This window comes from Lontra canadensis, unplaced genomic scaffold (assembly GCF_010015895.1).
Source record: "Lontra canadensis isolate GAN:19392208 unplaced genomic scaffold, GSC_riverotter_1.0 scaffold38, whole genome shotgun sequence".
In the NCBI taxonomy this organism is placed as follows: Eukaryota; Metazoa; Chordata; class Mammalia; order Carnivora; family Mustelidae; genus Lontra; species Lontra canadensis.
Window position 1 is genome coordinate 11,401,777 of NW_022631032.1, and position 22,120 is coordinate 11,423,896.

Genomic DNA, 22,120 nt, shown 5'->3' on the forward strand with positions numbered 1-22,120 from the left:
TAAACATCAATTTTTGTTTTGCTGGGATGCTCAAAAAATACAAGGCATATTAAATTCTTTATTATATCAATTATTTGAGCTGATCTAAACACAACATGATTTGGAAATACATACTGAAATTTTTGGAAGGCTGATTCTTAAAAAACAACAGAAAAGCTTTTTAGATGCATCCGTTTTTTAAAAACCATATTCTCACTGCTTTATTCCATTGGTCTATTTCAAAAAAAGCAGAAATTATCCATACCATACTTATGTCCAATTCAGCAAGCCTTAAATACAACTTCAGGAATAAAGAATGAGAGAATCAATGTTTCAACAAATATACTAAAGTTTTCAACTAAAAATTTTAACAAAAATAAAGTTTATTTTAGCAGATAATTTTATTTAAAACCAAAAGGGTAAAACATTCCTTCCAGAAATATTTCATCTGGTAATTTTCTGTGCTACCTTACACTACGCAACTCTTGCTACATAAGTGTAAAAAAAAAAAAAAAAAAAAAAAAAGTAACAAAATCCCCAAAACGAACAAAAATAACCAAGGCAAACCTATGCTACTGCTGTAACAGCAACTTCACAGTTAAGAGGAAAAAAAAAAAATGTCAAGAGCAAATTTATAAAAACTCTGACTTCCCAAAAGGAACAAATGTTTTCAGAATATTTTGCTCAATAAACAGATTGCTCAATAATCAAGTTTCTGACAGATGAACAAGAAGACAAAGTAGCAAAATGCAAAAGTGCTGCTATTCTAAGAACCTAAAAGAGAAAAAGGACATTTGGCGGGATCATTAAATTCAGTTATGTGATAAACCCTCCCAGTTTCCTCCAAAGCACTGAAATGTTCACATCTACTTTGAAAGCACCCAAATATTCAGTCTCTTGGAATTAAGAGTTCAAACAAACTAAACTCCAGGAGTAAAAATTCTAAGAGATACATTCGCTTTTTAATGAATCGTGGACTCAACTACAGAGATGACAATATGATTTTTGTTAATGCTGTTAATACATCTAACAAGCAAAGAAAAAGACTTTAAGCCCATTTTAATGATTTGAACAATCCAAGTCATGAAGATCCCACTGGCCTCACATATAAGTTTTCAATCTATGCAAGATGTAAAGACACAAAATGCAAAGTAATATGAAGCAAACAAAAAAACTGCATTGCAAGAGATGAAAAGTAGTACACCTTCTTAGGAAATACACAGGGAAAAAGTTTTTTTAAAGAATACACAGACCAGGGCACCTGGGTGGCTGAGTGTGGTTAAGCCTCTGCCTTCGGCTCAGGTCATGATCTCAGGGTCCTGGGATCGAGCCCCGCATCAGGCTCTCTGCTCAGGAGGGAGCCTGCTTCCTCCTCTCTCTCTCTGCCTGCTTCTCTGCCTACTTGTGATCTCTATCAAATAAATAAATAAAATCTTTAAAAAAAAAAAAAAGAAAAGAAAAAGAAGACACAAACCAAGGGGCACCTGGGTGACTCCGTCGGTTAAGCATCTACCTTCGGCTCAAGTCATGATCCTGGAGTTCCAAGATGGAGGCCACACAGGGCTCCCTCCTCAGTGGGGAGTCTCCTTCTCCCTCTGCCCCTCACCCTGCTCGCACTCTCTCTCATTCGTGCCATCTCTCTCAAATAAATGAATAAAATCTTCAAATAAAAAAAAAGAATACACCAGACCTTGAGTTAGGAAATCAAAGTCTGAGTTTCAGCTCTGCCACCATCATTAGATATGCGAATTTCCGTGTAGTTATTCTGTTTCATTTTCCTCACCTATAAAAGGAAAGGTTGTAATTCCAACATTCCCACAATACTGTTCCATGGTATTACAAAACAAGTTCACATAAGCTTAAAAAAACCAAAGGAATAATAAGACAGTAAGGGCAATGGGTTCAAAGGAAAGCAACAATACAGAGAACAGAAAGATCTGGAAGGCTGTACTGAATCCAGGACCAAAAATGAAACTTCAACAAAATATGACTTCATCTGCTACTTTGGTAATTTGGTGGGGGACGGGGAGGGAGGGAGATTTCAAGAATAGGCAGGCTATGCATAGGCAATCAAATTCTCAACAGATGAAGGTAGAAAAACATAAAATCTAAATGAGAATGAGAGATTGGTTTAGGATGGACAGCTCCCATAGAGAAATAGTGCTGTCATAAAAAAAATTAAAAAATAAATAAAAATGGGTTTTGAGCAGACTATTAGAAGACTAGGGAGTTCTGAGGCATACTCTGTAGATAACAGGGAGCTATCACTGGTTTTACAGTGGGGAAACACAAGCAGAAGGCAGGACATATTGAGTAGGTAGAAAAGTTAGGCAGAAAACCCAATTAAAAACTAGTGTAAAGGGGGGCACCTGGGTGACTCAGTGGGTTAAAGCCCCTGCCTTCGGCTCAGGTCATGATCCCAGGGTCCTGGGATTGAGCCCCGCATCCACATCGGGCTCTCTGCTCAGCGGGGAGCCTGCCCCCCCCATATCTCTCTCTGGCTGCCTCTCTGCATACTTGTGATCTCTGCCTGTCAAATAAATAAATTAATTAAAAAAAAAAAAAAGCTAGTGTAAAGGAACATATCTCAAAGAAATTTCCAAAAAATGGCTGACAAAAATTAGCCAATACTATGTGGATAGAGGATGTCAAAGACAAAACCAAGGTTTTGTCTGGGTAGCTGCAAGTGTAACACTACTTAAAATCTGCCTATGGAATCGTAAAATGAGGCTCATTCAGGTAGAATTACTGCCTTAATTAAACAATCTTTAAATATCAGTTGTCTTCCCGAGGCACCTGGGTGGCTCAGTCAGTTGAGTAACTGACTCCTGGTTTTTTGGCTCAGGTCAAGATCTCAGGGTCATGAGACTCAGCCTAAGCCCCAATCACACTCTGTGCTTAGCAGGGAGTCGCTTGAGATTCTCTCCCTTTCCCTCTCCCTCTGCCCCTCCCTTCCCCTCAACCAAGTGAGTAGGCTCACTATCTAAATAAATTTTTAAAATAAATATCAGTTGTCTTCCTAAAATAGCATACCCAAGTATTTATGAAGAATTTGTTAAATGCTTAGTGATTTCACGAGTTTCCTCCAACTTACCAACTAAATAAGAAATCATTTACTGCTCTGATGTACGTAGAGAACATTTAGTATTTTTCCATATTATAAAGGTAAGTAAATTGTAAAAGTTATTAAAGTATGATACTATGATAAGAAAAAATGGACTGCATTCTCTACTTATTAAATGGAGTCCTCCTGACGAGTGATTTATAACAATACTTAACATTAAATCTACCTTGAGCTTTTGGCAAGAAAGTTCTCCAAAGTGCAAAATAAAAGTAAGCCCAGAGGCATAAAGTACCATTCAGTATCTAACAAAACATCCTGTGTACACTTCAAATTTTATTTACATGGACCTGAAAGCGCTGGTAAAATGTGGACTAAAAGATAATGCATAGAAAAATAAAGTGAACAATTTAAAATTTAATATGTGAACAAGCACAGCTGAGTCTTGAGCATTCTGTGAACAGGGCTTACAGATATTATAGCTATTTCCTCCAGATCACAATTTTCCCAAAAAAGAAAATTCCAGAATCTATGATCAAGATGGAATGAAACTACTATTCATCAACCAATCCATATTTCTTGTTCCGTTCAAACTGTGAATGGGAGCTTACTTAAGAACCGAATATAACTGACAATTATCAAACAAAACCTGCTTCTTGGATTATTTTCCTCATTACTTTGGACCTCGCTGAAGATTAAGATTTTAGGAACTGTGCTTTCCAGGTACTTAGTAAACTGTATAGTTGTTTTTTATCAATCTACCAAAGTAAGACTTCTAAAAATGAATTACCTCTTGCAATATTTACCCGTTTTGACCAGACACGGAGCTTCTTTGCTCACCACCCAAGATGGGATTCGAAATTCTCAACTTCATTCTTTCCTAACTCCTATGTTTTCTTACCAAATCTAACGGGTAGAATTATTTTTCGGTGACTGGCTCATCGTTCGACATTAACCGAGCGCCTATAATGTTACAGTTCTCATCCCTAAACAAAATCCAGCGTCCTGAGCTTCTAACGGCAAATTTAACTTTTATGGAAACACCACAAAACGTCACAAAACCAATTACTGAGATTTTTTTTTAAACCGGATATATTACACAAGTCAAAAGCTCACAGCCGAAGCAACAAGCAATCGTACGAAACTACAGCAGGTCCATATGATTAAAATAACCCAGATTTTAATCTGGGGGTGGGGGGAGGGGCAGAGAGCGCATCCCAAGGAGGTCCACCCTCAGCACAGGTTACGGCCCCCTCCCCTCCTGTAAGGCTCGAGGTGAGCACGCCCCTTCCATCCTCGACCACGTCCCTACCTTCCCCGCCCCGGATTACGCCACAACAGGCAAAAGGACTTTTTAGGGAGAAAAAGAATCAGGGGAGCGAGAGCGCCGCACACTCGACCTCCCAGCGTCTCAGGAACAGCCGGCCAGAGCGAGGCCTGGGGCTGCGGGGCCCCGGGAACTAGCCAGAGGGTCGCGCTAAGCAGCGATGCAAACGCCCAGGCCTGGCCGAGCGGCCTCCCCGCCCCCTCCGGCTCAGCTCAGGGCCGGCAGACGGCGCCCGGGGGGCTAACTTCGCGGGAGAAGAGGAAGCGACGCAGCGAGTAGCAGACTGCGCGGACGCATGGGGAAAGGAAAGGCTGTCTGTGCTTCTGCCTACCAGCAGGACCGTCTCACCTTCCTTCTGCCGGGTCCGTGTGGCCCCAGCTCACCTGTGGAAGGGACCGGGAGACCGCCGCGGCCGCAGCGATGGCCGTTACGGCACGAGGCCTCCGCTCAGCCGCCGCGTAGCTCTGGCGAGAGGGGCGGGACGCGCGCGGCGGGCGGGCGGGGCTCCGGCGCCGAGTGGCCGGGAGGTCGTAGGCGGATCCGCGCGGGCAGGAAACCCCCTCCCGGCACAATCCGATAGGTTCAGTCGCTCCCTTCTCTCCTATCCCTGAAGCGAGAGTTGTCTGCGCCGCGCTCGGATTGGGCCGGCCCGTCTGTCAATCAAGTGCTGTGCTGGGCGTGGAGCAAACTGAGGCTGTTCAGCAGTGAGCGAGCGAAAGGGTGAGAAGTGCTTGGCCTGATCTTATCGTTGCCGTTTTTGCCACTCCGGTTGCTGTGGCGAATTACTTTGGGCCTCCCTCCTCAGCGCCACATTAGAGACTACACAGCAGAAATTACTGCTTCCCGAGTTCCGCCCCAACGGTTCTGGGAGCTTCCTCCAGGTTTCTGCACCAGAAGTGGGTCTTGTCAACAGAAGGTTTTTAGGGGCAGAGAGAGAAAACGAAAAACAAACCAAAAGGCCTGGAAATGGGAACCTGAGAGGAAAAAAGTAAGATGTATGGTTAATTTGAGCCACAAACCGAAATAAGCTGAGTCTGAAGGTCTTCCCAGTACCGTGGTACGTGGATAACTTCCAGTCTCAGCTGCGGTAGGTAGCCATGCTGTGAGGACAATAACCTTCGGTGTCAAGTGTGCCCATTCTTAGCGGCCCAGTCACAGCCACCTGCCAGGTCATCAGTAAGTTGGTTCTCCCCACGCCAGTACTGCAGCTCCCCAACTCAAACTGCTTCATGCCTTCTGAGTAATCTCTGTGGCTCCGCTCCGCTTAGGTGTCGCCTCCTCAGGGAAGCCTGCTGGGATAGATACCTTTCGTGGAGCACAGGTATTTTCCCCAAGCAAGCTGCTGAGTTTGTTCGTATCCCTACCTAGATGGTAAACTCATTAAGTCAGGAACCATGTCAGTATTTTCCCTCACTGCTTACTACATAATAGATGATAAGTAAATATTGTTTAAGGCATTAATACATCTTCCTTTCCCTTCTTTAATCCTGGCCCTGGCTTAAAGTCCCAAGGGTCACACTTTTCTGCAATTAACTTCAAAATCATTCATTTGAGTTTTGATGTATGTGGTTTGGTTCCATTATTGAGGGTCACAACATCAAGCACAAATCACCCTGAACCCCTTCCTGGCTTCAAGTTGGCTCTGGCAAGTAAATCATGAAACTCTGGGCAACAGCTATTGTATGTCTACATCCCATTATTAGCATCCAAAGTGAAATATGTAAGTGAACTTCAAATTTATTCTAATGGCCTAAATTCCTTTGTATATTTATCATGGCTACAGTAGAGGGAGTTGTCCCCTCCTAGAATTCATATGTTGAAGCCCTGACCCCTAATGGGACTGTATTTGAAGATAGGGCCTTTAGGAGGTACCTAAGATTGACTGAGATAAGAGTGGGGCTCTAATCTTACAGGATTAGTGTTCCTGTAAAAAGAGAGCGATTTTTCTCTATCTCCACCATGAGAAGACTGAGAAGGGGGCCATGTGCAAGCCTAGAAGAGAGCTCTCAGCTGTAATTCACCAAGCTGACATGCTTATGTGGGACTTCATCTTCTAGAACCAGGAGAAATTAAATTTCTGTTATTGGTATTTTGTTATTGGCAACTTGAGCTAATACAATAATTTTATTTGTTAATACATCTTATAAAGTTTATGGATTGAAATGCTATTATATTCATTTTTTTAAGCTGGAGAAATGATTGTCCAGAGGTGAAAACTGTTCTTCCAAAATCATGCACCAAACTGTTAGCAAAACCTGGCTCAGTTCAATTCTGTGTACATATTTAACATGTGATGGGTTGGAGGTGTTAATAAACATACAACAGGTTCTTGCCATCAGGTACCTTATACCACTGCCATAAGTGGGGAAAATAAACCCAGAAAAATATGAAGTCATAAGTTTAGATTTTATTTTGTAAGGGAATATGTATTTTGAATGAACCAATGGTCTGAACAGACCCTTTACAAGATTTTGGTCTAGTTCTCTTAACTACTGTGTGCCACCTATTTAAGCAATAGAAGAAATGAGGGAAAGAACTTTCTTTTAAAAGGGTTTTTAGTTCTGTGTAAACATTTTAGTTTTACTTCTTTAAGTTTCCTTATCACCCATTCTTACCAGGAAATCTTTTAAAAAAGAAAGAAAGAAAAGAAAAGCTCAAAAAACATATGAAAAGGAGAAGGAATTGAAGAAAAAAAAAAGAAACGGCAATGACACAAGAAAGCATTGGGTAGAAAGGTAGCTAAGCAAAAGTCATATATGAAATTGCAGGATAGTAACTTAGAAGGAATGGAGTACAAATTCTTATGGGGTGGGAGTTGTCCGAGAGACTTCCTTCCATATACCCTGTCTCCCCACTTCCAAATATAAACATGCACATGGCTTCTTCCTCTCTTTTAGCGTAACTCAGACCAAAAATGGGAATCACCCCTGCTAATTAGTGCTGAGTGGACGAGGGACTAGCCAGAATCAGGAGACAATATCATTTAGACCAAAACTTATGACCTATGGACTGGAAATGGGGCTTTGATAGGGATAGCTAATCTGTCTAGGATAAAAACATGCAGCAGGATTTGGGAAGACAAGGAAGGGGAAAATGAGTCTCCATGTCTCAAGATCTTTCTCAGGAAACTTGATAGCTTATAGTTAGAAATGATTAGAGGATGATCTGGCTTAGCATCACTGCCAACCAGGACTGTTTAGGGCAACAACAAAAAAGCCCTCCTTACTAATCAACAAGAAGTAACTGATCAAAAGCTTGATTGTGAAGTACAGAAATTAGTGGACCCTTGTAACTAAATTTAATTTCTGGACTGAGTAGTGTTATGCCTTTATGGGAATTAATTCAATGGAAATTTATTGAGTCCTCTCTGTGGTAGGCACTATAATAGGTGCTGGAAATCTAAAGATTCAGTCTTAACTAAAATGAGCTCAATCCAGTGTCAGAGAACAAGATTTAAATATGTTTATTATTAACGTAGTTAATAAGCTATACATATGTACAGGGGGACATTAAACTACAGGGGAAGTTGTGTGGTCAGGCTAGTTAGGCAAATAAGTAGGCAAAGAAGAGATGGGTTCTCCACATAGAGGAGCCTGCATTTAAAAAGGTATTACACAATATTGCTGGAGCAGAAGATGACTAGAAAAGTAAGCAATAGCAGGTTATAGAAGTTAAGGATCTAAGTCTTTATCCTATAGTGATAAGAAGCCATCAGAGGGGTTTTCTTCAGCACTTTAAAATGTCATTCTGTTTATTTCTGGCCTCCAGTGTTTCTGATGAGAAGTTTTCCTGTATGTCATATGTCCTTTTATACTTACTGCTTTTAAAGTTTTGTTTCTTTACCTTTGTTTACCAGCAGTTACACTATGTTTCTAGGTGTGGTTTTCTTTCTATTTATGCTGCTCGAGGTTCAATTATTTCCCTGGGTCTGTGGATTACTGGTTCATGTTGTTGTTTCCTTTTATCAAATTTAGAAATCTTCTGGCCAGTATTTCTTCAAATATTTTTTTCTGCCCCTTTCCCTCTCTCTCCTTTTCTGAGACTACATTTACACTTACGCTAGACTTCTTAGTCCAGGCTCTGTTCATTTTTTTTTTCAAACCTTTTTCTTTCTGTCCTTCAATTTGGATAATTTCTTCAATTTGGATAGTTGAGAGCCAGTGTCTGGCAATTCCTGGAAAATCTGAACATTAACATCTTCCCAGAAGCACAGATACCCAATTAATGACTATGGGCTTTTTGGAGAAAGGTTTAGAGAAGGCAGAAATCACAAGATATTACAACAGAAAGAATCTAGTATTGGGTATTGATGGACTGAAAAAGCAAAAAGGAAGCACTGCATTAGCCCAGAGATGGTGACTATAACAGACCAGCTACCACCCTTAGAGCATGTGAAAAAGAGGGGTCAGAGTTTAACTGTAAGGTCTCAGAAGCTCAGAGGAATGACCCAGCTGAGCTATAGCTCAGATTCCAGAAAGGATGCTGTTTAGCTGGTCCTCCAACTGAGAGGGATATGATGGGGCTGCTGGGGGAAGGAGAAGTGCCAAAAGAAGCTCAAGGCTGAGATGAATTGCTGCTGTGGAGCAAAACGCTATTGCTTATTGCTGGGGTAACAATGACAAATGCAAACAAATGGAAAGGAAGAAATCCTTTCTCCCCTTCTCCTCTTTCTAGTCTCCCTCTAATGTCCTTTATTGATGGAACCTAATGAGACACCAGCCAGCATAGGAAAAATATAATTTATAGCCTCTGAGCCATAGCATCACAGAGGTAAGTACAGAAGAGTGAATTTGAAGTTAAAATAGTTCAGTAATAATAACAATAGCCTAATAACTATATCAACATTTGTTGTCCTAAATTAGTAAAATTGCCCAAATTAGACCAAATTAATGCTACTTTATATGCTTTTACAACTTTTATGCCTTTTGAAAAGAATTTCAAGTTACCATATTGTATCAATTTTCTGCTGTACCATGATTCCTGTTAGATCTTTTTTTCAAGGGTAAGGAGTACCTTTACTACAGCTTACACATGCACTTGCTACAAAATCATAAACAAGGACAGTTTTGGAAAAGATCTGTAAAACTGAGGATAAATAGACCTTGCCCCAGTATTAAGTCTCCCACCATCAGGTACAAAATGGCACAGACTAAGTAGAGCTGTCAAGAATCCAGTCTTCTCCCTACTTCCATTATCCTATGCATTACCTAATGTAGCCATAGCAAAGACCAATTTTCTGTTTGAAAGTAGGGCAACTACTATGGTCATTGAAAAACCACCTGTTTTCCTTTGTTCCCTCTTTCTTGCCTCAACTTAAGCTCCCTTACCCAACCCAGTCACCTCTAGTTTCTAATGTAAGCAGATGACAAAATAGGAATTGTATTAAGATTTCACCTTACCGTGTACTTTTCACCAATGAAGATTTTTGGCTATCGAAGGATTTTTATTAAACATTTGTATAATATTGGGCATAAACATTTATTTTAGGGCCACAGAAGTTCCATCTGAAAAGGCTCATTTCCTCAAGTATTATGTTCTTCAGTGATGAGAGTTAACATTCTCCTACCACAATTACTTTTTGTTAATAACCATAGAAACACTGGATTTATGGTGTTTCACATATTTAATATTTGTTTTTTAACATATTAGACTAGAATAAATTTTCTACATCTGCCTATATTGATTTTATATACCACTCTGTCAATTATACAACACAAGACATTTATAGGTAAATATTAAAATGGCAGTGTACCTATTAATAACTGTTAACAAAATAATAATCAAGTATTCATTTGATGGGAGAGTCTAGTATTTCCTGATAATCCTGCCTTCTTAAATTCCTCCAATAAAGCTTATAACCAGCAAGGACAAAAACACTAATTATAATGATTACCCCTCCAAAAACATCATACACACTAGGAAATATGTGTAACACTAGAAGCTGCAAGACCATAGCTACTACAATCTCCAGGTGTTGTACTGTGCTGACCAAAGCTGGATGGAATTTGTCCAAAGCATAATAAACTCCTAAGAATGCTGCAGTGGAACAGACGCATATGGCAATGAGATAACTCCAGGTTTCTCCATCTAATGGGATGATGGGTTCCTGAAGAACAAACATAGTAGATATTCCCCAGATTGTCCCAGTCCAACCAAAGGTAAACAGTGCAGTCCACATGCTAATCTTCTCCTTAATAGATCTGTATACTATCATAGAAAGAGCAGTGGTCAGTCCGGCCATCACAGTCATAGTGTACCCAAAGGCTTCTTTCCAGGCATTTAACAAAGAATTGTCTTCATCGACAATGTTGGGGATCATGACAAGACAAACACCTAAGATGCTGCAAACAACTGTAGCCATGTCAACATAAGCCATTTTCTCATCTATAAGTAAGAAAGCCAGAATGGCACTGAAGACTGTGGTTGTGGCTCTCCACATAGTGGTCCCATTGCTGGGAGGAACTATTGAAAATGATGTATAAGCACAAGTGATAGAGATGACATTGCATACACCATAAAAGAAGAGTCGTAATCTGTATCCACTGGGTCCAAAGGGGGCCTCCTGGTAGTAACACACAACTAACACAGATAAGACCTGCAAGACAGAACGGATAAAAATCAGCTCTAGAGATGGAACTTTAGAACGATCGGAAACAAGCCTGGTGATCAGAGCTACACATCCATGAGCCAGAGCAGATCCAAATAGCACTATCCACATTTTTCTGGATTGAAAAATATTTTTTTCTGCAAAGCTCTGGAATTGTCCGGTATCATTAGTCATTGGGTCTTCTGTTGGCAGAGGTCGAGTATCCATGGTTCCAAAGAAAGTTCTTCCTTTTCTTTTCATTTCACTCAGCAGGCCTTTCTTTGGATTTTCTTCCATAAAATTTCCATAGTCTTCATTGATTTCTTCATATCCATCATCCCCAGGCTGGGGATAATGGGAAGTATATTTCACCATCACTGTGTTGGGATGTATTTTCACCCGCTTTTTAACTGGATATTTTTTGGAGGGAGAAGTATCCATTTCTTCAGATAATCAATTCTATATAAGAAAATAAAAAAGACAAGTGTACATATTCAGTTGAAATTTGGTTTTAATTTCTATTATAATAATATGTACCAATTTAATCATGGAGAGTAGAGGTTGTAAAAAACATACATTTTTCAGTCTCATCTTATGCTTGTCCCTATTTCTTGTTCGGCTTATTCTTTGTCTCACTCAGCTCTGTTACTTATCTTTACACCACAAACAACTGAGATTTTTCCTTCATCGTTTCATTCCTACCTGCTTCCCCACTCACACAATAAGAAAAACACAGAAAAGTAAATAACAACTTAGATAAAAACTTTACTTTTCATTGTGTCTTCTCTCTATAATATAAATTTTAAATAGATAAGTCCAAAGTTTTTTGTATAATCACTTGTGTATAATATCACAGTTAGCTCTATAGTACAAATTCTTTTTAACATTTATTCTGGACTCCTCATACATATTCAGATATATATATAGATCAAAATTAGAAAATAAGTAAAATGGATTTAGTGACAGTCATGCATTGTTGTGTAATACCTTTCTGATAAGCAATTGGTCAATATATATTAAGATTTTAACTGAAACCACCCTTTAATTTAGCAATATCACTTCTAAGATTTTATACTGAAGATATTATGTATTTAAAAAAGAAAAAATAATATGCTTTTACATATGCTTATATAGCATAAAGAAATTATGGAAAGATACAAAATAAACTAATAATTGTTAGGGTGGGACAGGGAATAAGAGTGGAAGAAAACATGCAATTTACATTTTTGCATTTTTATTTTAGAATCACAATATTGTTCAAAAAATTAAATTACAGACTAGGGGCGCCTGGGTGGCTCAGTGGGTTAAAGCCTCTGCCTTCGGCTCAGGTCATGATCCCAGGGTCCTGGGATCGAGCCCCGCATCGGGCTCTCTGCTCAGCAGGGAACATGCTTCCTTCTCTCTCTCGGCCTGCTTCTCCGCCTACTTGTGATCTCTGTCTGTCAAATAAATAAATAAAATCTTTAAAAAAAATTAAATTACAAACTAAAACAAGATGTTCATATATTAAGAAAAAGAGCATAGAAAAAACTGTAGAAAAAAATGCTTGAGTAGGAGGGTTCACTATAGCTTACCACAATGACCCTGCGTACAATGTAATACTATGCTATACATCCATTAAAAATGATGATGCAGCTATGGTGAGTGCTGTGAAGTGTGTAAGCCTGATGATTCACAAATCTGTCCCCTGGGGCTAATAATACATTATATGTTAATAAAAAAATGATGATGCAGATCTTTATTGACACAGAAATGTCCGTGACGTTTTGTTAAGTGGGAAAAAAACTTGTACGGATTAAATAAGATAATGCATATAAAGAATTTGCCACAGTGCTGGCATATTGTGAATTCTCAGTAAATGTTAAGAAGAATTCAGCTTCCTCTCTTTCACCTTTCACCTTTCTTGAAACACTGGGATTTTCTACATTGTTATTCTTTCTCCAAAACTTGTATTTGTTCACTCAGTTCTCTTTCCTGTTCGTTCCTTTTTTCTAAGAACAATTTCTTTGATTTCTCGCCTCCCCTATGAAGGAAAAAAAAAAAAAGGAGTAAACTTTTTTTTATTGTTGTCCTTATGACATCCTCCCTGTCCTTGCCAAAAACTCAACAGTTCCAGGATCTTAAACCATGGTCTAGAAATCAAATCCTATTTTGTTCTTTGACACCATCTGTTTCATTACTCTTTACTCTTTTTTCTTCTAAATGACACTATCTTCAGGTGGAAGAAATAATTTTAAAAAACACCACCTGTGCCTCCAAATTCTTCATTTTCCTAACCTGGACCTCCCACTTGGCAGTTCTTCCTACATATTACTGTCAAGCTAATCTGATGTTCTTTTATTCCAATTTGTATCAAATTGTGACTTCAGCCTCAGTAATCCCAAATTGAATAATCTTGGTCTTCCAAACAGATTTTCTTTCCCAAATTTAGAGTGATTTTCTCCATGATACCTCACTGAATTTATGTTTGCAATACCATCATTTCTCCAGTTCCCCTAAGCTAGAAATCAAGGAATAATCTGAATTATCCTTTCTGCTGTCACACTTCCATTTGGTCATCAATCATATTGTTCTTGTCTTTGAAATATTCCTCAGATTTTTCCTTCTCCAGTTCCATTTAACCTTTGTGATTCTGTATCATGTTATTGTGAATTCCTATCTAGAATATTGCAACAGCATCTTAACTAGCCCCAATCCTTCTCCCTTAAAGTCCATCTATATTATACCACTATCTACTTTCATCTGTCTTTAAAAGATTCAAAAGAAAACAACTTCCCTTATGCCTTCTCCATTTAAGAACTTACAGTGATTTTCTCCTAGCTACCTCCCTGAATCTCAGCTCTTCTGCCTGGCTTTCCAGACCCTGCCTCATCTAGCCCCTGTCAGTCCGTAACATAAATATTGCCGTGATTAGTCCAGTGCCCTCCCTGACCTCACTCCCCACATGTACATGTCATTTTTCCAAGTCTTTACTCTTACTTATTTCCTCTGCTCCAGCTTTCTAAATACTGCTCAACTTTTAAGGAGGACTAGTCCAGATTTTGTCTTTTAGAAGCAAGACTTCCCTGTCCACTCCAGCCTCTTATTTTTTTTTCTTCCTTGTCTAACATCTGCAGTAGTTTCTTCTAATTTTTGTAATCTAATCGTTTTTTAAAATTTTTTGAAGATTTTACTTACCATTTTACAGAGGGAGAGAAAGAGAGCACAAGCAGGCAGAGGGGGAGGGGAGAGGGAGTAGCAGGCTCCCTGTTGGGCAGAAAGCCCAACGTGGGGCTTAATCCCAGGGCCCTGGGATCAGGACCTGAGCCAAAGGCAGACACTTAACCAACTGAGCTACCCAGGCACCCCTAATCATTTTATTATTTAGTATCTCAGCTCAGTACAGTGTCGTCTGTAGTCATTGTACCCAAATTTACTATGTTAAATCTCCTTTCCTTGCTAGTCAGCATCTTGCTGACATCTCTGTTAGAACCTGTAACTTCTCATGGGCTGTCTATTGTTAAAATTTTGTCTTACATCCATTCAAAGCTTTCCCATTTCCCATCACAGGCCAGATTTGTAGCTCCAGGGACATGGATAGGGAGAGGATGTGGTCTGCCATTTTAATCCTCTCATTCCCTCCCTTTGGAGTCTTCAGGAGGGCATTGAAATCTGCCTTTAGGAGACCTCCTCCACCTCCCTATTCTAAGCTCCAGCTCCCCTGGTGTATTGGCACAGGGAAGAAGAAAAAGGAAAAGGATACATGTTTTATATTGGCTGCTGTTGTGTGATGGTTTTTTGATGTATAAATTTGGCTGGGTTGAACTATATTCCCCAGTTATTTAATCAAACATTAATATAGGTGTTGCTGTGGAGGCATTTTGCAGTTGTGATAAAAGTCCTTAATCGGGGGCATCTGTGTGGCTCAGTTGGTTAAGCCTCCAACTCTTGATTGTGGCTCAAATCGAGATCTCAGGGTCATGAGATTGAGCCCCACATCCAGCTCTATACTGGGTGTGGAGCCTGCTTGAGATTCTTTTTCCTGCTCCCTCTGCCCCACGCCCTCACCCCCATACCACTCAGGCATGCTCCTCACCCCCCCAAAAAAAGTCCCTAATCAGTTGGCTTTAAGTTCATCAAAAGTCTATTCTGTATGGGCCTGGCCTGATTGGGTAAGCCCTTTAAAAGAGGGCTTAGGCCTTACTTGAGCTTGGAGATTACCAACAGTTGATGCCCTTGGAGTTCTAGCCTGCGCATGATATTTTCCTTACTGCCTGTGGACAAAAAGCTTCAGCCTGTGCTCATGGGATTCCAACATGCCCTTGATCTTCTTTTCCTAATTGCCTACCCTAAACACCTCAGACTGTTTTATCCAGCCCCAGAGGTATATTAGCCAATTCCTTGTAATAAATCTCTTACTGGTTCTGGGCCTTAGGTTGAACGCTGACTCTGATAACACATTGGAATTAATTCCTTCATTATTGTCTTTTGTTTCTCTGTTAACTCTGATAGGTCACTGATACTCTCTAGGTTGTAGGTATCTAAATGCAGGCTACTTGGGTAAATTTTGTAGGGCCTCCCCAGTGTATAAGTCCCTGATGTGAGAGTGCCTCCTGCTCTAGGGCTTATGGCCAACAAATTTTTGCTGCTTAGTCCTCTTCCCTGGTGGACCTCTCTTTTGCGCAGGCAGGCACCAACAGTATTCACTTGGTCCCAGGAAACTCCCATATCCTTACCACTCTAGTGAGTGTATGGACCATTTACTGCTGTCCCCTTTTTCTCCAATTTTATTTCTCTTTTTCAGGCAAGCAAAGGGCAAATTAGAATGTGCTGTCTAAACGGACTTCCAAATGGAGAATGAGAAGACATAGTCATTGCACCTAAGTATCTGGTAACCTTCACACTCAACTAGAAAGGGGGACTTGCCTCTCCCTTCTCCCATAAGGAAAAAGCGTAACATTTTTCTTAAGCCAAAGACCTGTAACAGATAATGTGATCCCTGTGACAGATTGTATTTTCCAAAGAGAACCACAAGTTTAGTATCTCCCGTACTTCATGTTTTGGATTTTTTAAAATGTGAATTTAACATTATTAATTAATTTAATATTATTAAATTAATTAATTAGATTAATTAATTAATTTAATATTATTATCTCTATTATTAAATAGAGAGGTAGAGCCTATATCCCCTCCCATTAAAAGTAGGAAGACTAGGGATACCTGAGTGGCTCAGTGAGTTAAAGCCTCTGCCTTCAGCTCAGGTCATGATCCCAGAGTCCTAGAATCGAGCCCCACATCAGGCTCTCTGTTCAGTGGGGAGCCTACTTCCCCCTCTCCCTCTGCCTGCCTCTCTGCCTACTTGTGATCTCTCTCTGTCTCTGTCAAATAAATAAATAAAATCTTAAAAAAAAAAAAAGTTGTTCTGACCAATGTGCCAGCACTACTTCTCCTTCATCATAGAGACAAAGGGTCTGAACTAATCTCACAGCTTCAAGCTCCTCTAACAAAGGTTTATGTTTGAAGGTGCCCTCCAAGGCAGAAGGGTACATTTCAGTTGTGTAGAACAACTCAGCTGAGTAGAAGGAATATGAAACAATAGGACAAGAGGACCAGCCTGCCTGGCTGCAAATGTACCAACCTGAAATGCTCAACACAAATGGATTAAAAGGACACAAAATTTGGTATCTGCTTGAACAAGGGTACAATTCAGTGTGGCAAGCCTGAAACCAATATTTTTGTCCAAAAGAGGCACTGTTTCCTAAGCTACATTCTATAACATAAGGCCCACAATCAGTTCTCTGCTAAGGCTGAGAAAATTAACACTGACTAGCCTACTGACTTGGTAGGAATCCTTGGGACAATCCCCTCATGATACCTAAAGCAAATGCTACTTGATAGTGAGAGTACCAGAATGATTCCTATAGTGGTAAAAAGTCTTAGCTGTAGGGGCACCTGGATGGATCAGTTAGTTAAGCATCTGTCTTCAGCTCAGATCATGATCTGGGGGTCCTGGGATTTAAGCCTTGTGTCAGGCTCTCCACTCACTGGGGAGTCTGCTTGTCCTCTCCTTCTGCTCCTCCTCCCACTGTTGTTCTCTCTGTCTCTCTGACAAATAAATAAATAAAATCTTTTTTTTTTAAAGCCTTAGCTATAAATCTGGCTACTACAATTTGATTATAATATAGTGGTTTAAATGTAAGTACTAATGTGATACTTAAAACTTATAAATAAAATTGGCTTTCAAATAAATATAAAGAACTGATAGGTTACTACATTATACCAGAAAAGCCTAGCTCGAAGATACCTTATTACCCCAATTTGCTTGGACAGTCTTGTCCTTGAGTTAAAATGAAAAGACTACACCTAATTGATCACCTAAGAGGGATGATACAACAACCACCTTTCCAGGATATCGTGAGACATCAGGACATGCAAAGGTTCTGTACTGTTAAATATACCTCCTGAGACCTGCTGAGAGAAGCCATTCTTCCCTCCAAGTTGATGAAAAGGGACCCACATTCTGACACTCCAAAGGCTATCAGCATGATTCTACCCATCCTTAGGCCTAACCCTGGATGGTATGACCCTTAACACTCCTCTTCGAATAGGGATTCTTCTCTCTTCCCCACTGCAGCTCCTAAAGATCAGGAGGGACTGGAGGCAGCATTTAAGTTTGCTTGTACGTTATTAATACTCTTTGAGCCTGTATATTTAGGTAAAGGCACACTGCTTTAGAGGAAAAAGAACTTGCTTCCAAATTCCCACCTCTCAAACTAGAAAATTACTTCTTAACTAGTAGAGTTTGAAAGACAAGAATATTGATAATAAGTGAGAAATAAGAGTAAAAGGTAAAGGACATGCCCTTTCTTGTATCGGACACATTTAGGAAGTGAAGAATTTATCATGAGGAATTAAATGTTTGCTTTCTTAGAAGGTATGATAATATTCATGTTGCATGTAAATGGCAAGTTATCAAAATGAACTGAGTATATAATCAAATCATGAAACTGAACAGTTGATGAAGATAAAAGAGGGCTACAGGAAAAGTTAATGGTACAAGACTTCAATCAAATACTCAGATTAGGGGCATCTGGGTGGCTCAGTGTGTTGAGGCCTCTGCCTTCAGCTTGGGTCGTGATCTCGGGGTCCTGGGATCGAGCCCCATGTCAGGCTCTCTGCTCGGTGGGGAGCCTGCTTCCTCCCTCTCTCTCTGCTTGCCTCTCTGCCTACTTGTGACTTCTGTCTGTCAAATAAATAAATGAAATCTTCAAAAAAAAAAAAACAAATACTCAGATTACATAGGAACCCCTCATAGGCAAATTTGATAGAAGAATAAGTCTGATATTTGATAGACATATAGTCTGTAGCCTCCTACGATAAACCAACTCTATACCTCTATAAAAATATAAAATGAAATTTCAGAGCAAATTCTGGACAGACTCAGTATTACTTAGGACGTATGTACCATATGTAATGGCAGAACTTTCAATAAAAATTATCACTTAAAAAAATTATCACTTATAGTGTATCAGATTATTGCTTGACAGAGTCCGTTTACATCTCTCTCAGAAAAAAAGTATAAGGCAAATAGTCATTTCCCCTTTTGTAACACTTAGATTAAAGCATACTTGCAATGAACTATCAGAAAGAGACTAAGAAAACAAAGAAGACCTTGATTTAGACAGACACTATTTTGACACTATATTGGCAATATTTTCAGCACTCTAGCCAAAACAATCAGAAATAGGATAAAAAGTAAGAATAGGAAATCAAATACAATAAAGAAAGGCAAAACTAATAGCTCTAAACCCCAGTGAAAACAGAAGGAAAGATGGAAGAAAATAATGGCAATACCATCAATAGCCAGGCATATTGATATTTACATTTTACAGATAACGTGCTAAGCACTAAATATGGGTCAACTCAGCTTTGTGAGGAAATGAAGCCTTAGGAGGTTTAGGAATAGGAGAGCATTGGGGAGGGATAGAACATTAAATTTGGAGAAAACTAATGGCCTACCTGACTTTTAGCTGAAAGAACTTAAACGGAGATAAAAGAAGGTATTCATTCTAGGAAACTAATTTGATAGACATTATTAAACACTCTATATGAAGGGCACAGGTAGGTAGTGTGGAGCAGGTCAGTAGGTTCTATTGTTGAAAAGAATTTGTTCCAGGGTGTCGTCTAGAACTTTGTCACACAGTACCCCAAATTAGTCTCTCCTCCCTACTCTTCTTTCCTTTCCACTTCCCAGTCCCCTCCCTCTTTCCCTACTTCATCTTCTCAAATTTACTCCCATCCCCTACAGGAGTCTTGTCTAACATTCTAGCCCAGGAGTAGCTACCAGTTATTCATGCAAATGATCTCACAAAAAACATTTATTTCATTGCCTTAAATGAAGCATTATCACTGTCAGAATCACATTCGGCTTTTAGAATAGACAAAATATTTTCATTTTCCTGAAATCATAAGTTCTCTGACAGGTAATAGCGGTGATGATGACAAAATACCTGTATAGAAAGAAAAATCTCAATCACATGTCCACTCCTGCCACTGAGAATCTCACCCTAAAACCTAGCTTCCTGCCATCCAAACTAATTGTACACATTTTCACTCCTCTGGGCGTTTTCCCGTGCCACATGGTACTCAGCCTCTGCCTCCTCTTGTCATTTTATTCTCTTTGTGTATGACAATGTTAAGTTTTAGAAAGTAGTGATTGCTAGGTTGCCTGGGTGGCTCAGTTGGATAACTGTACAACTCTTGGTTTCAGCTCAGGCTTAGATCATGATCTTAGGGATGTGAAATGAGCCCTGTGTCTCTTCCTGTCTAAAAAAAAAAAAGTAGTGGTTCCTCCAGCATGTGTTTGGTGGGGCAGGGGTTGGGAGTACAGGAGGACAACCTATGTGCCTCAACAGATGAGTGGATTTAAAAAAATGTGGTATATTCATACAACCATTACTCAGCTATAAAAACAAATGAAGTTCGAATCTATTCTACAACATGAACAAACCTTGAAGACATTATGCTAATTAAATAAACCAGACACAAAAGGACAGCTATTGTATAATTCCATTTAAATGAGATATTTAGAATAGGCAAATTCATAAAAGAGGAAATAGATTAGAAGTTACCAGGTGCTAGGAGGAGACGGAATGGGGAATCATGCTCAATAGTTTTAGAGTTTCTGTTTGGGGTAAGGAAAATGGTTTAGAAATAGTAGTGATGGTTATACAATACTGTGAATGTAATTAATGGCATTGAATTATAATACACTTAAACAAGACTAATATGGTAATTTTTGTGATATGCATATTTCACCACAAGTTCTAAGTTTTAAAAAGCAGGTGCAGGGGGCCAGAGTTGTGGTTTTTTCTCCTATGTGGCTTGGGGGAGAACGGGAGGAAATGCTAGGCACTGGTATTTTTTAAAACCTTGCTAGTAATCCTAATGTACAGTTTTCTTGTGCAAGAACCCCCTAATAGATTATCTAAGGGCCCTTCTGGCTTTAAGATTTAACAATTCCATGTGCTGCTACATGACTGAAGAAGACAGAGTAGCACAGGGCTGGAAATTTAAAACAAAACAAAACAAAATGAATACTGAAGCCAGACTGCCTGGATTCGAATCTTAACTACAGAACTTATTAAATATGTGACTTTGGGCAACTTGTGTAACTTCTTTGCCTATTTCCTCCTCTGTAAAATTGTGACAATGATAATATATATATATTATATATATATAATTCTGCCTCATAATATAATATATATAATATAATATATAATAATATATAATTCTACTATATATATATATGTAATATAATTCTACTTCATAAGGTAGAAAGAGACTACTAAAACAGTTAATACAGGAGTGTCTGGGTGGCTCAGTTGGTTGGGTGTCCGACTCTTGGTTTCAGCTTGGTTCATGATCTCAGGGTTGTGGGATCAAACCCCACATCAGGCTCCATGCTCAGCACAGGATCTGCTTGAGATTCTCTGTCTCTCCCTTTCTATCTGCCCCTCCCCCTACTGGCTGTCTCTCTCTCTCTCAAATAAATAAATTAAATCTCTACAAATAAATAAAAAATTAAATCATTTAATACAAAACATTTAATATCTGGCATCTAGCAAGGGTGCAATATATTTTAGTTTTTCTTTCACATCATTCTATCTGCCTGAAATGACCTGGCCCTCCCCCTTTTTGTCCTTTTCACTCTGTTGATTTGTGCTTTAGTGGTTTGCTCAAGCATTACTTCCTCCTTTGCAGTCTTCCTTGGCCTCTCCCATCTCTGTGCCCGCACTATCCCTGAATTCATTTGTTTACATCCTGTCTTTCCCACCAGATGGTATACTTCTTTCTTTTTTAAAGATTTTATTTATTCATTTGTCACAGAGAGATATTACAAGTAGGCAGAGAGGCAGGCGGGGCGGGGGGGAAGCAGACTCCCCGCTGAGCAGAGAGCCCGATGTGGGGCTCGATCCCAGGACCCTGAGATCATGACCTGAGCTGAAGACAGAGGCTTTAACCCACTGATACACCCAGGTGCCCCCAGATGGCATATCTTGATAGCAGACTTTCTCACCAATTTTTATCCCCAGCCCCTAACACAGTACCTCAAACATAGTGGCACTCAGTAAATGTTTGCGGATAAAATGAAATGGATTTCAAAACCAAGAGGGAGACATGGAAAAGAATATGGAATGATGTCAAGACTAGTGACATCTTGGGGATGCCTGGGTGACTCAGTTGGTTAAGCGTCTGCCTTCAGCTCAGGTCATGATCCTGGGGTCCTGGGATCGAGTCCCACTTCAGGGTCCCTGCTTAGTGGGGAACCTGCTTCTCCCTCTGCCTGCTGCTCCCCCTGCTTGTACTCTTGCTCACTCGCTCACTCTCTCTGACAAATCAATCAATTAATTAATTAATTTTTTAGAAAAAGACTATTGACATCTTAAATAGCAAAAGCAAACTTGAGAAAGGAGAACAAAGCTGGAGGTGTCATGCTGCCTGATTCCAAACTGTACTACAAAACTATAGTAATCAAGAGTATGGTCCTAGCACAAAAACAGACCCATAGATCCATGGAATAGAATAGAGTTCCCCCAAATAAACCCAAACATATGTATCAATTAATCTATGTCAAAGAATGCAAGGATATACAATGGGGGAAAGACCATTTCTTCAATAAATGGTG

The 22,120-nt window shown here is 39.6% G+C and overlaps 2 protein-coding genes across 3 annotated transcripts in view; both read right to left on the bottom strand.

The window, feature by feature from the left end:
- Window positions 1-4,860, bottom strand: part of NCK1 (NCK adaptor protein 1) — a 96,163-nt gene extending 91,303 nt beyond the window's left edge. For both annotated transcript variants that reach the window (XM_032869629.1, XM_032869630.1), the window contains exon 1: window positions 4,716-4,860. The gene's annotated coding sequence lies outside the window, so the exon portion shown is untranslated. The remainder of the gene's footprint in view (window positions 1-4,715) is intronic.
- A 4,504-nt stretch (window positions 4,861-9,364) lies between these two features.
- SLC35G2 (solute carrier family 35 member G2) lies at window positions 9,365-11,412 on the bottom strand. Its single transcript, XM_032869628.1, has one exon. The coding sequence runs from the start codon at window positions 11,392-11,394 to the stop codon at window positions 10,156-10,158; it is 1,239 nt and encodes a 412-aa protein (XP_032725519.1). The 5' UTR covers window positions 11,395-11,412; the 3' UTR covers window positions 9,365-10,155.
- Window positions 11,413-22,120: the final 10,708 nt, after the last annotated feature.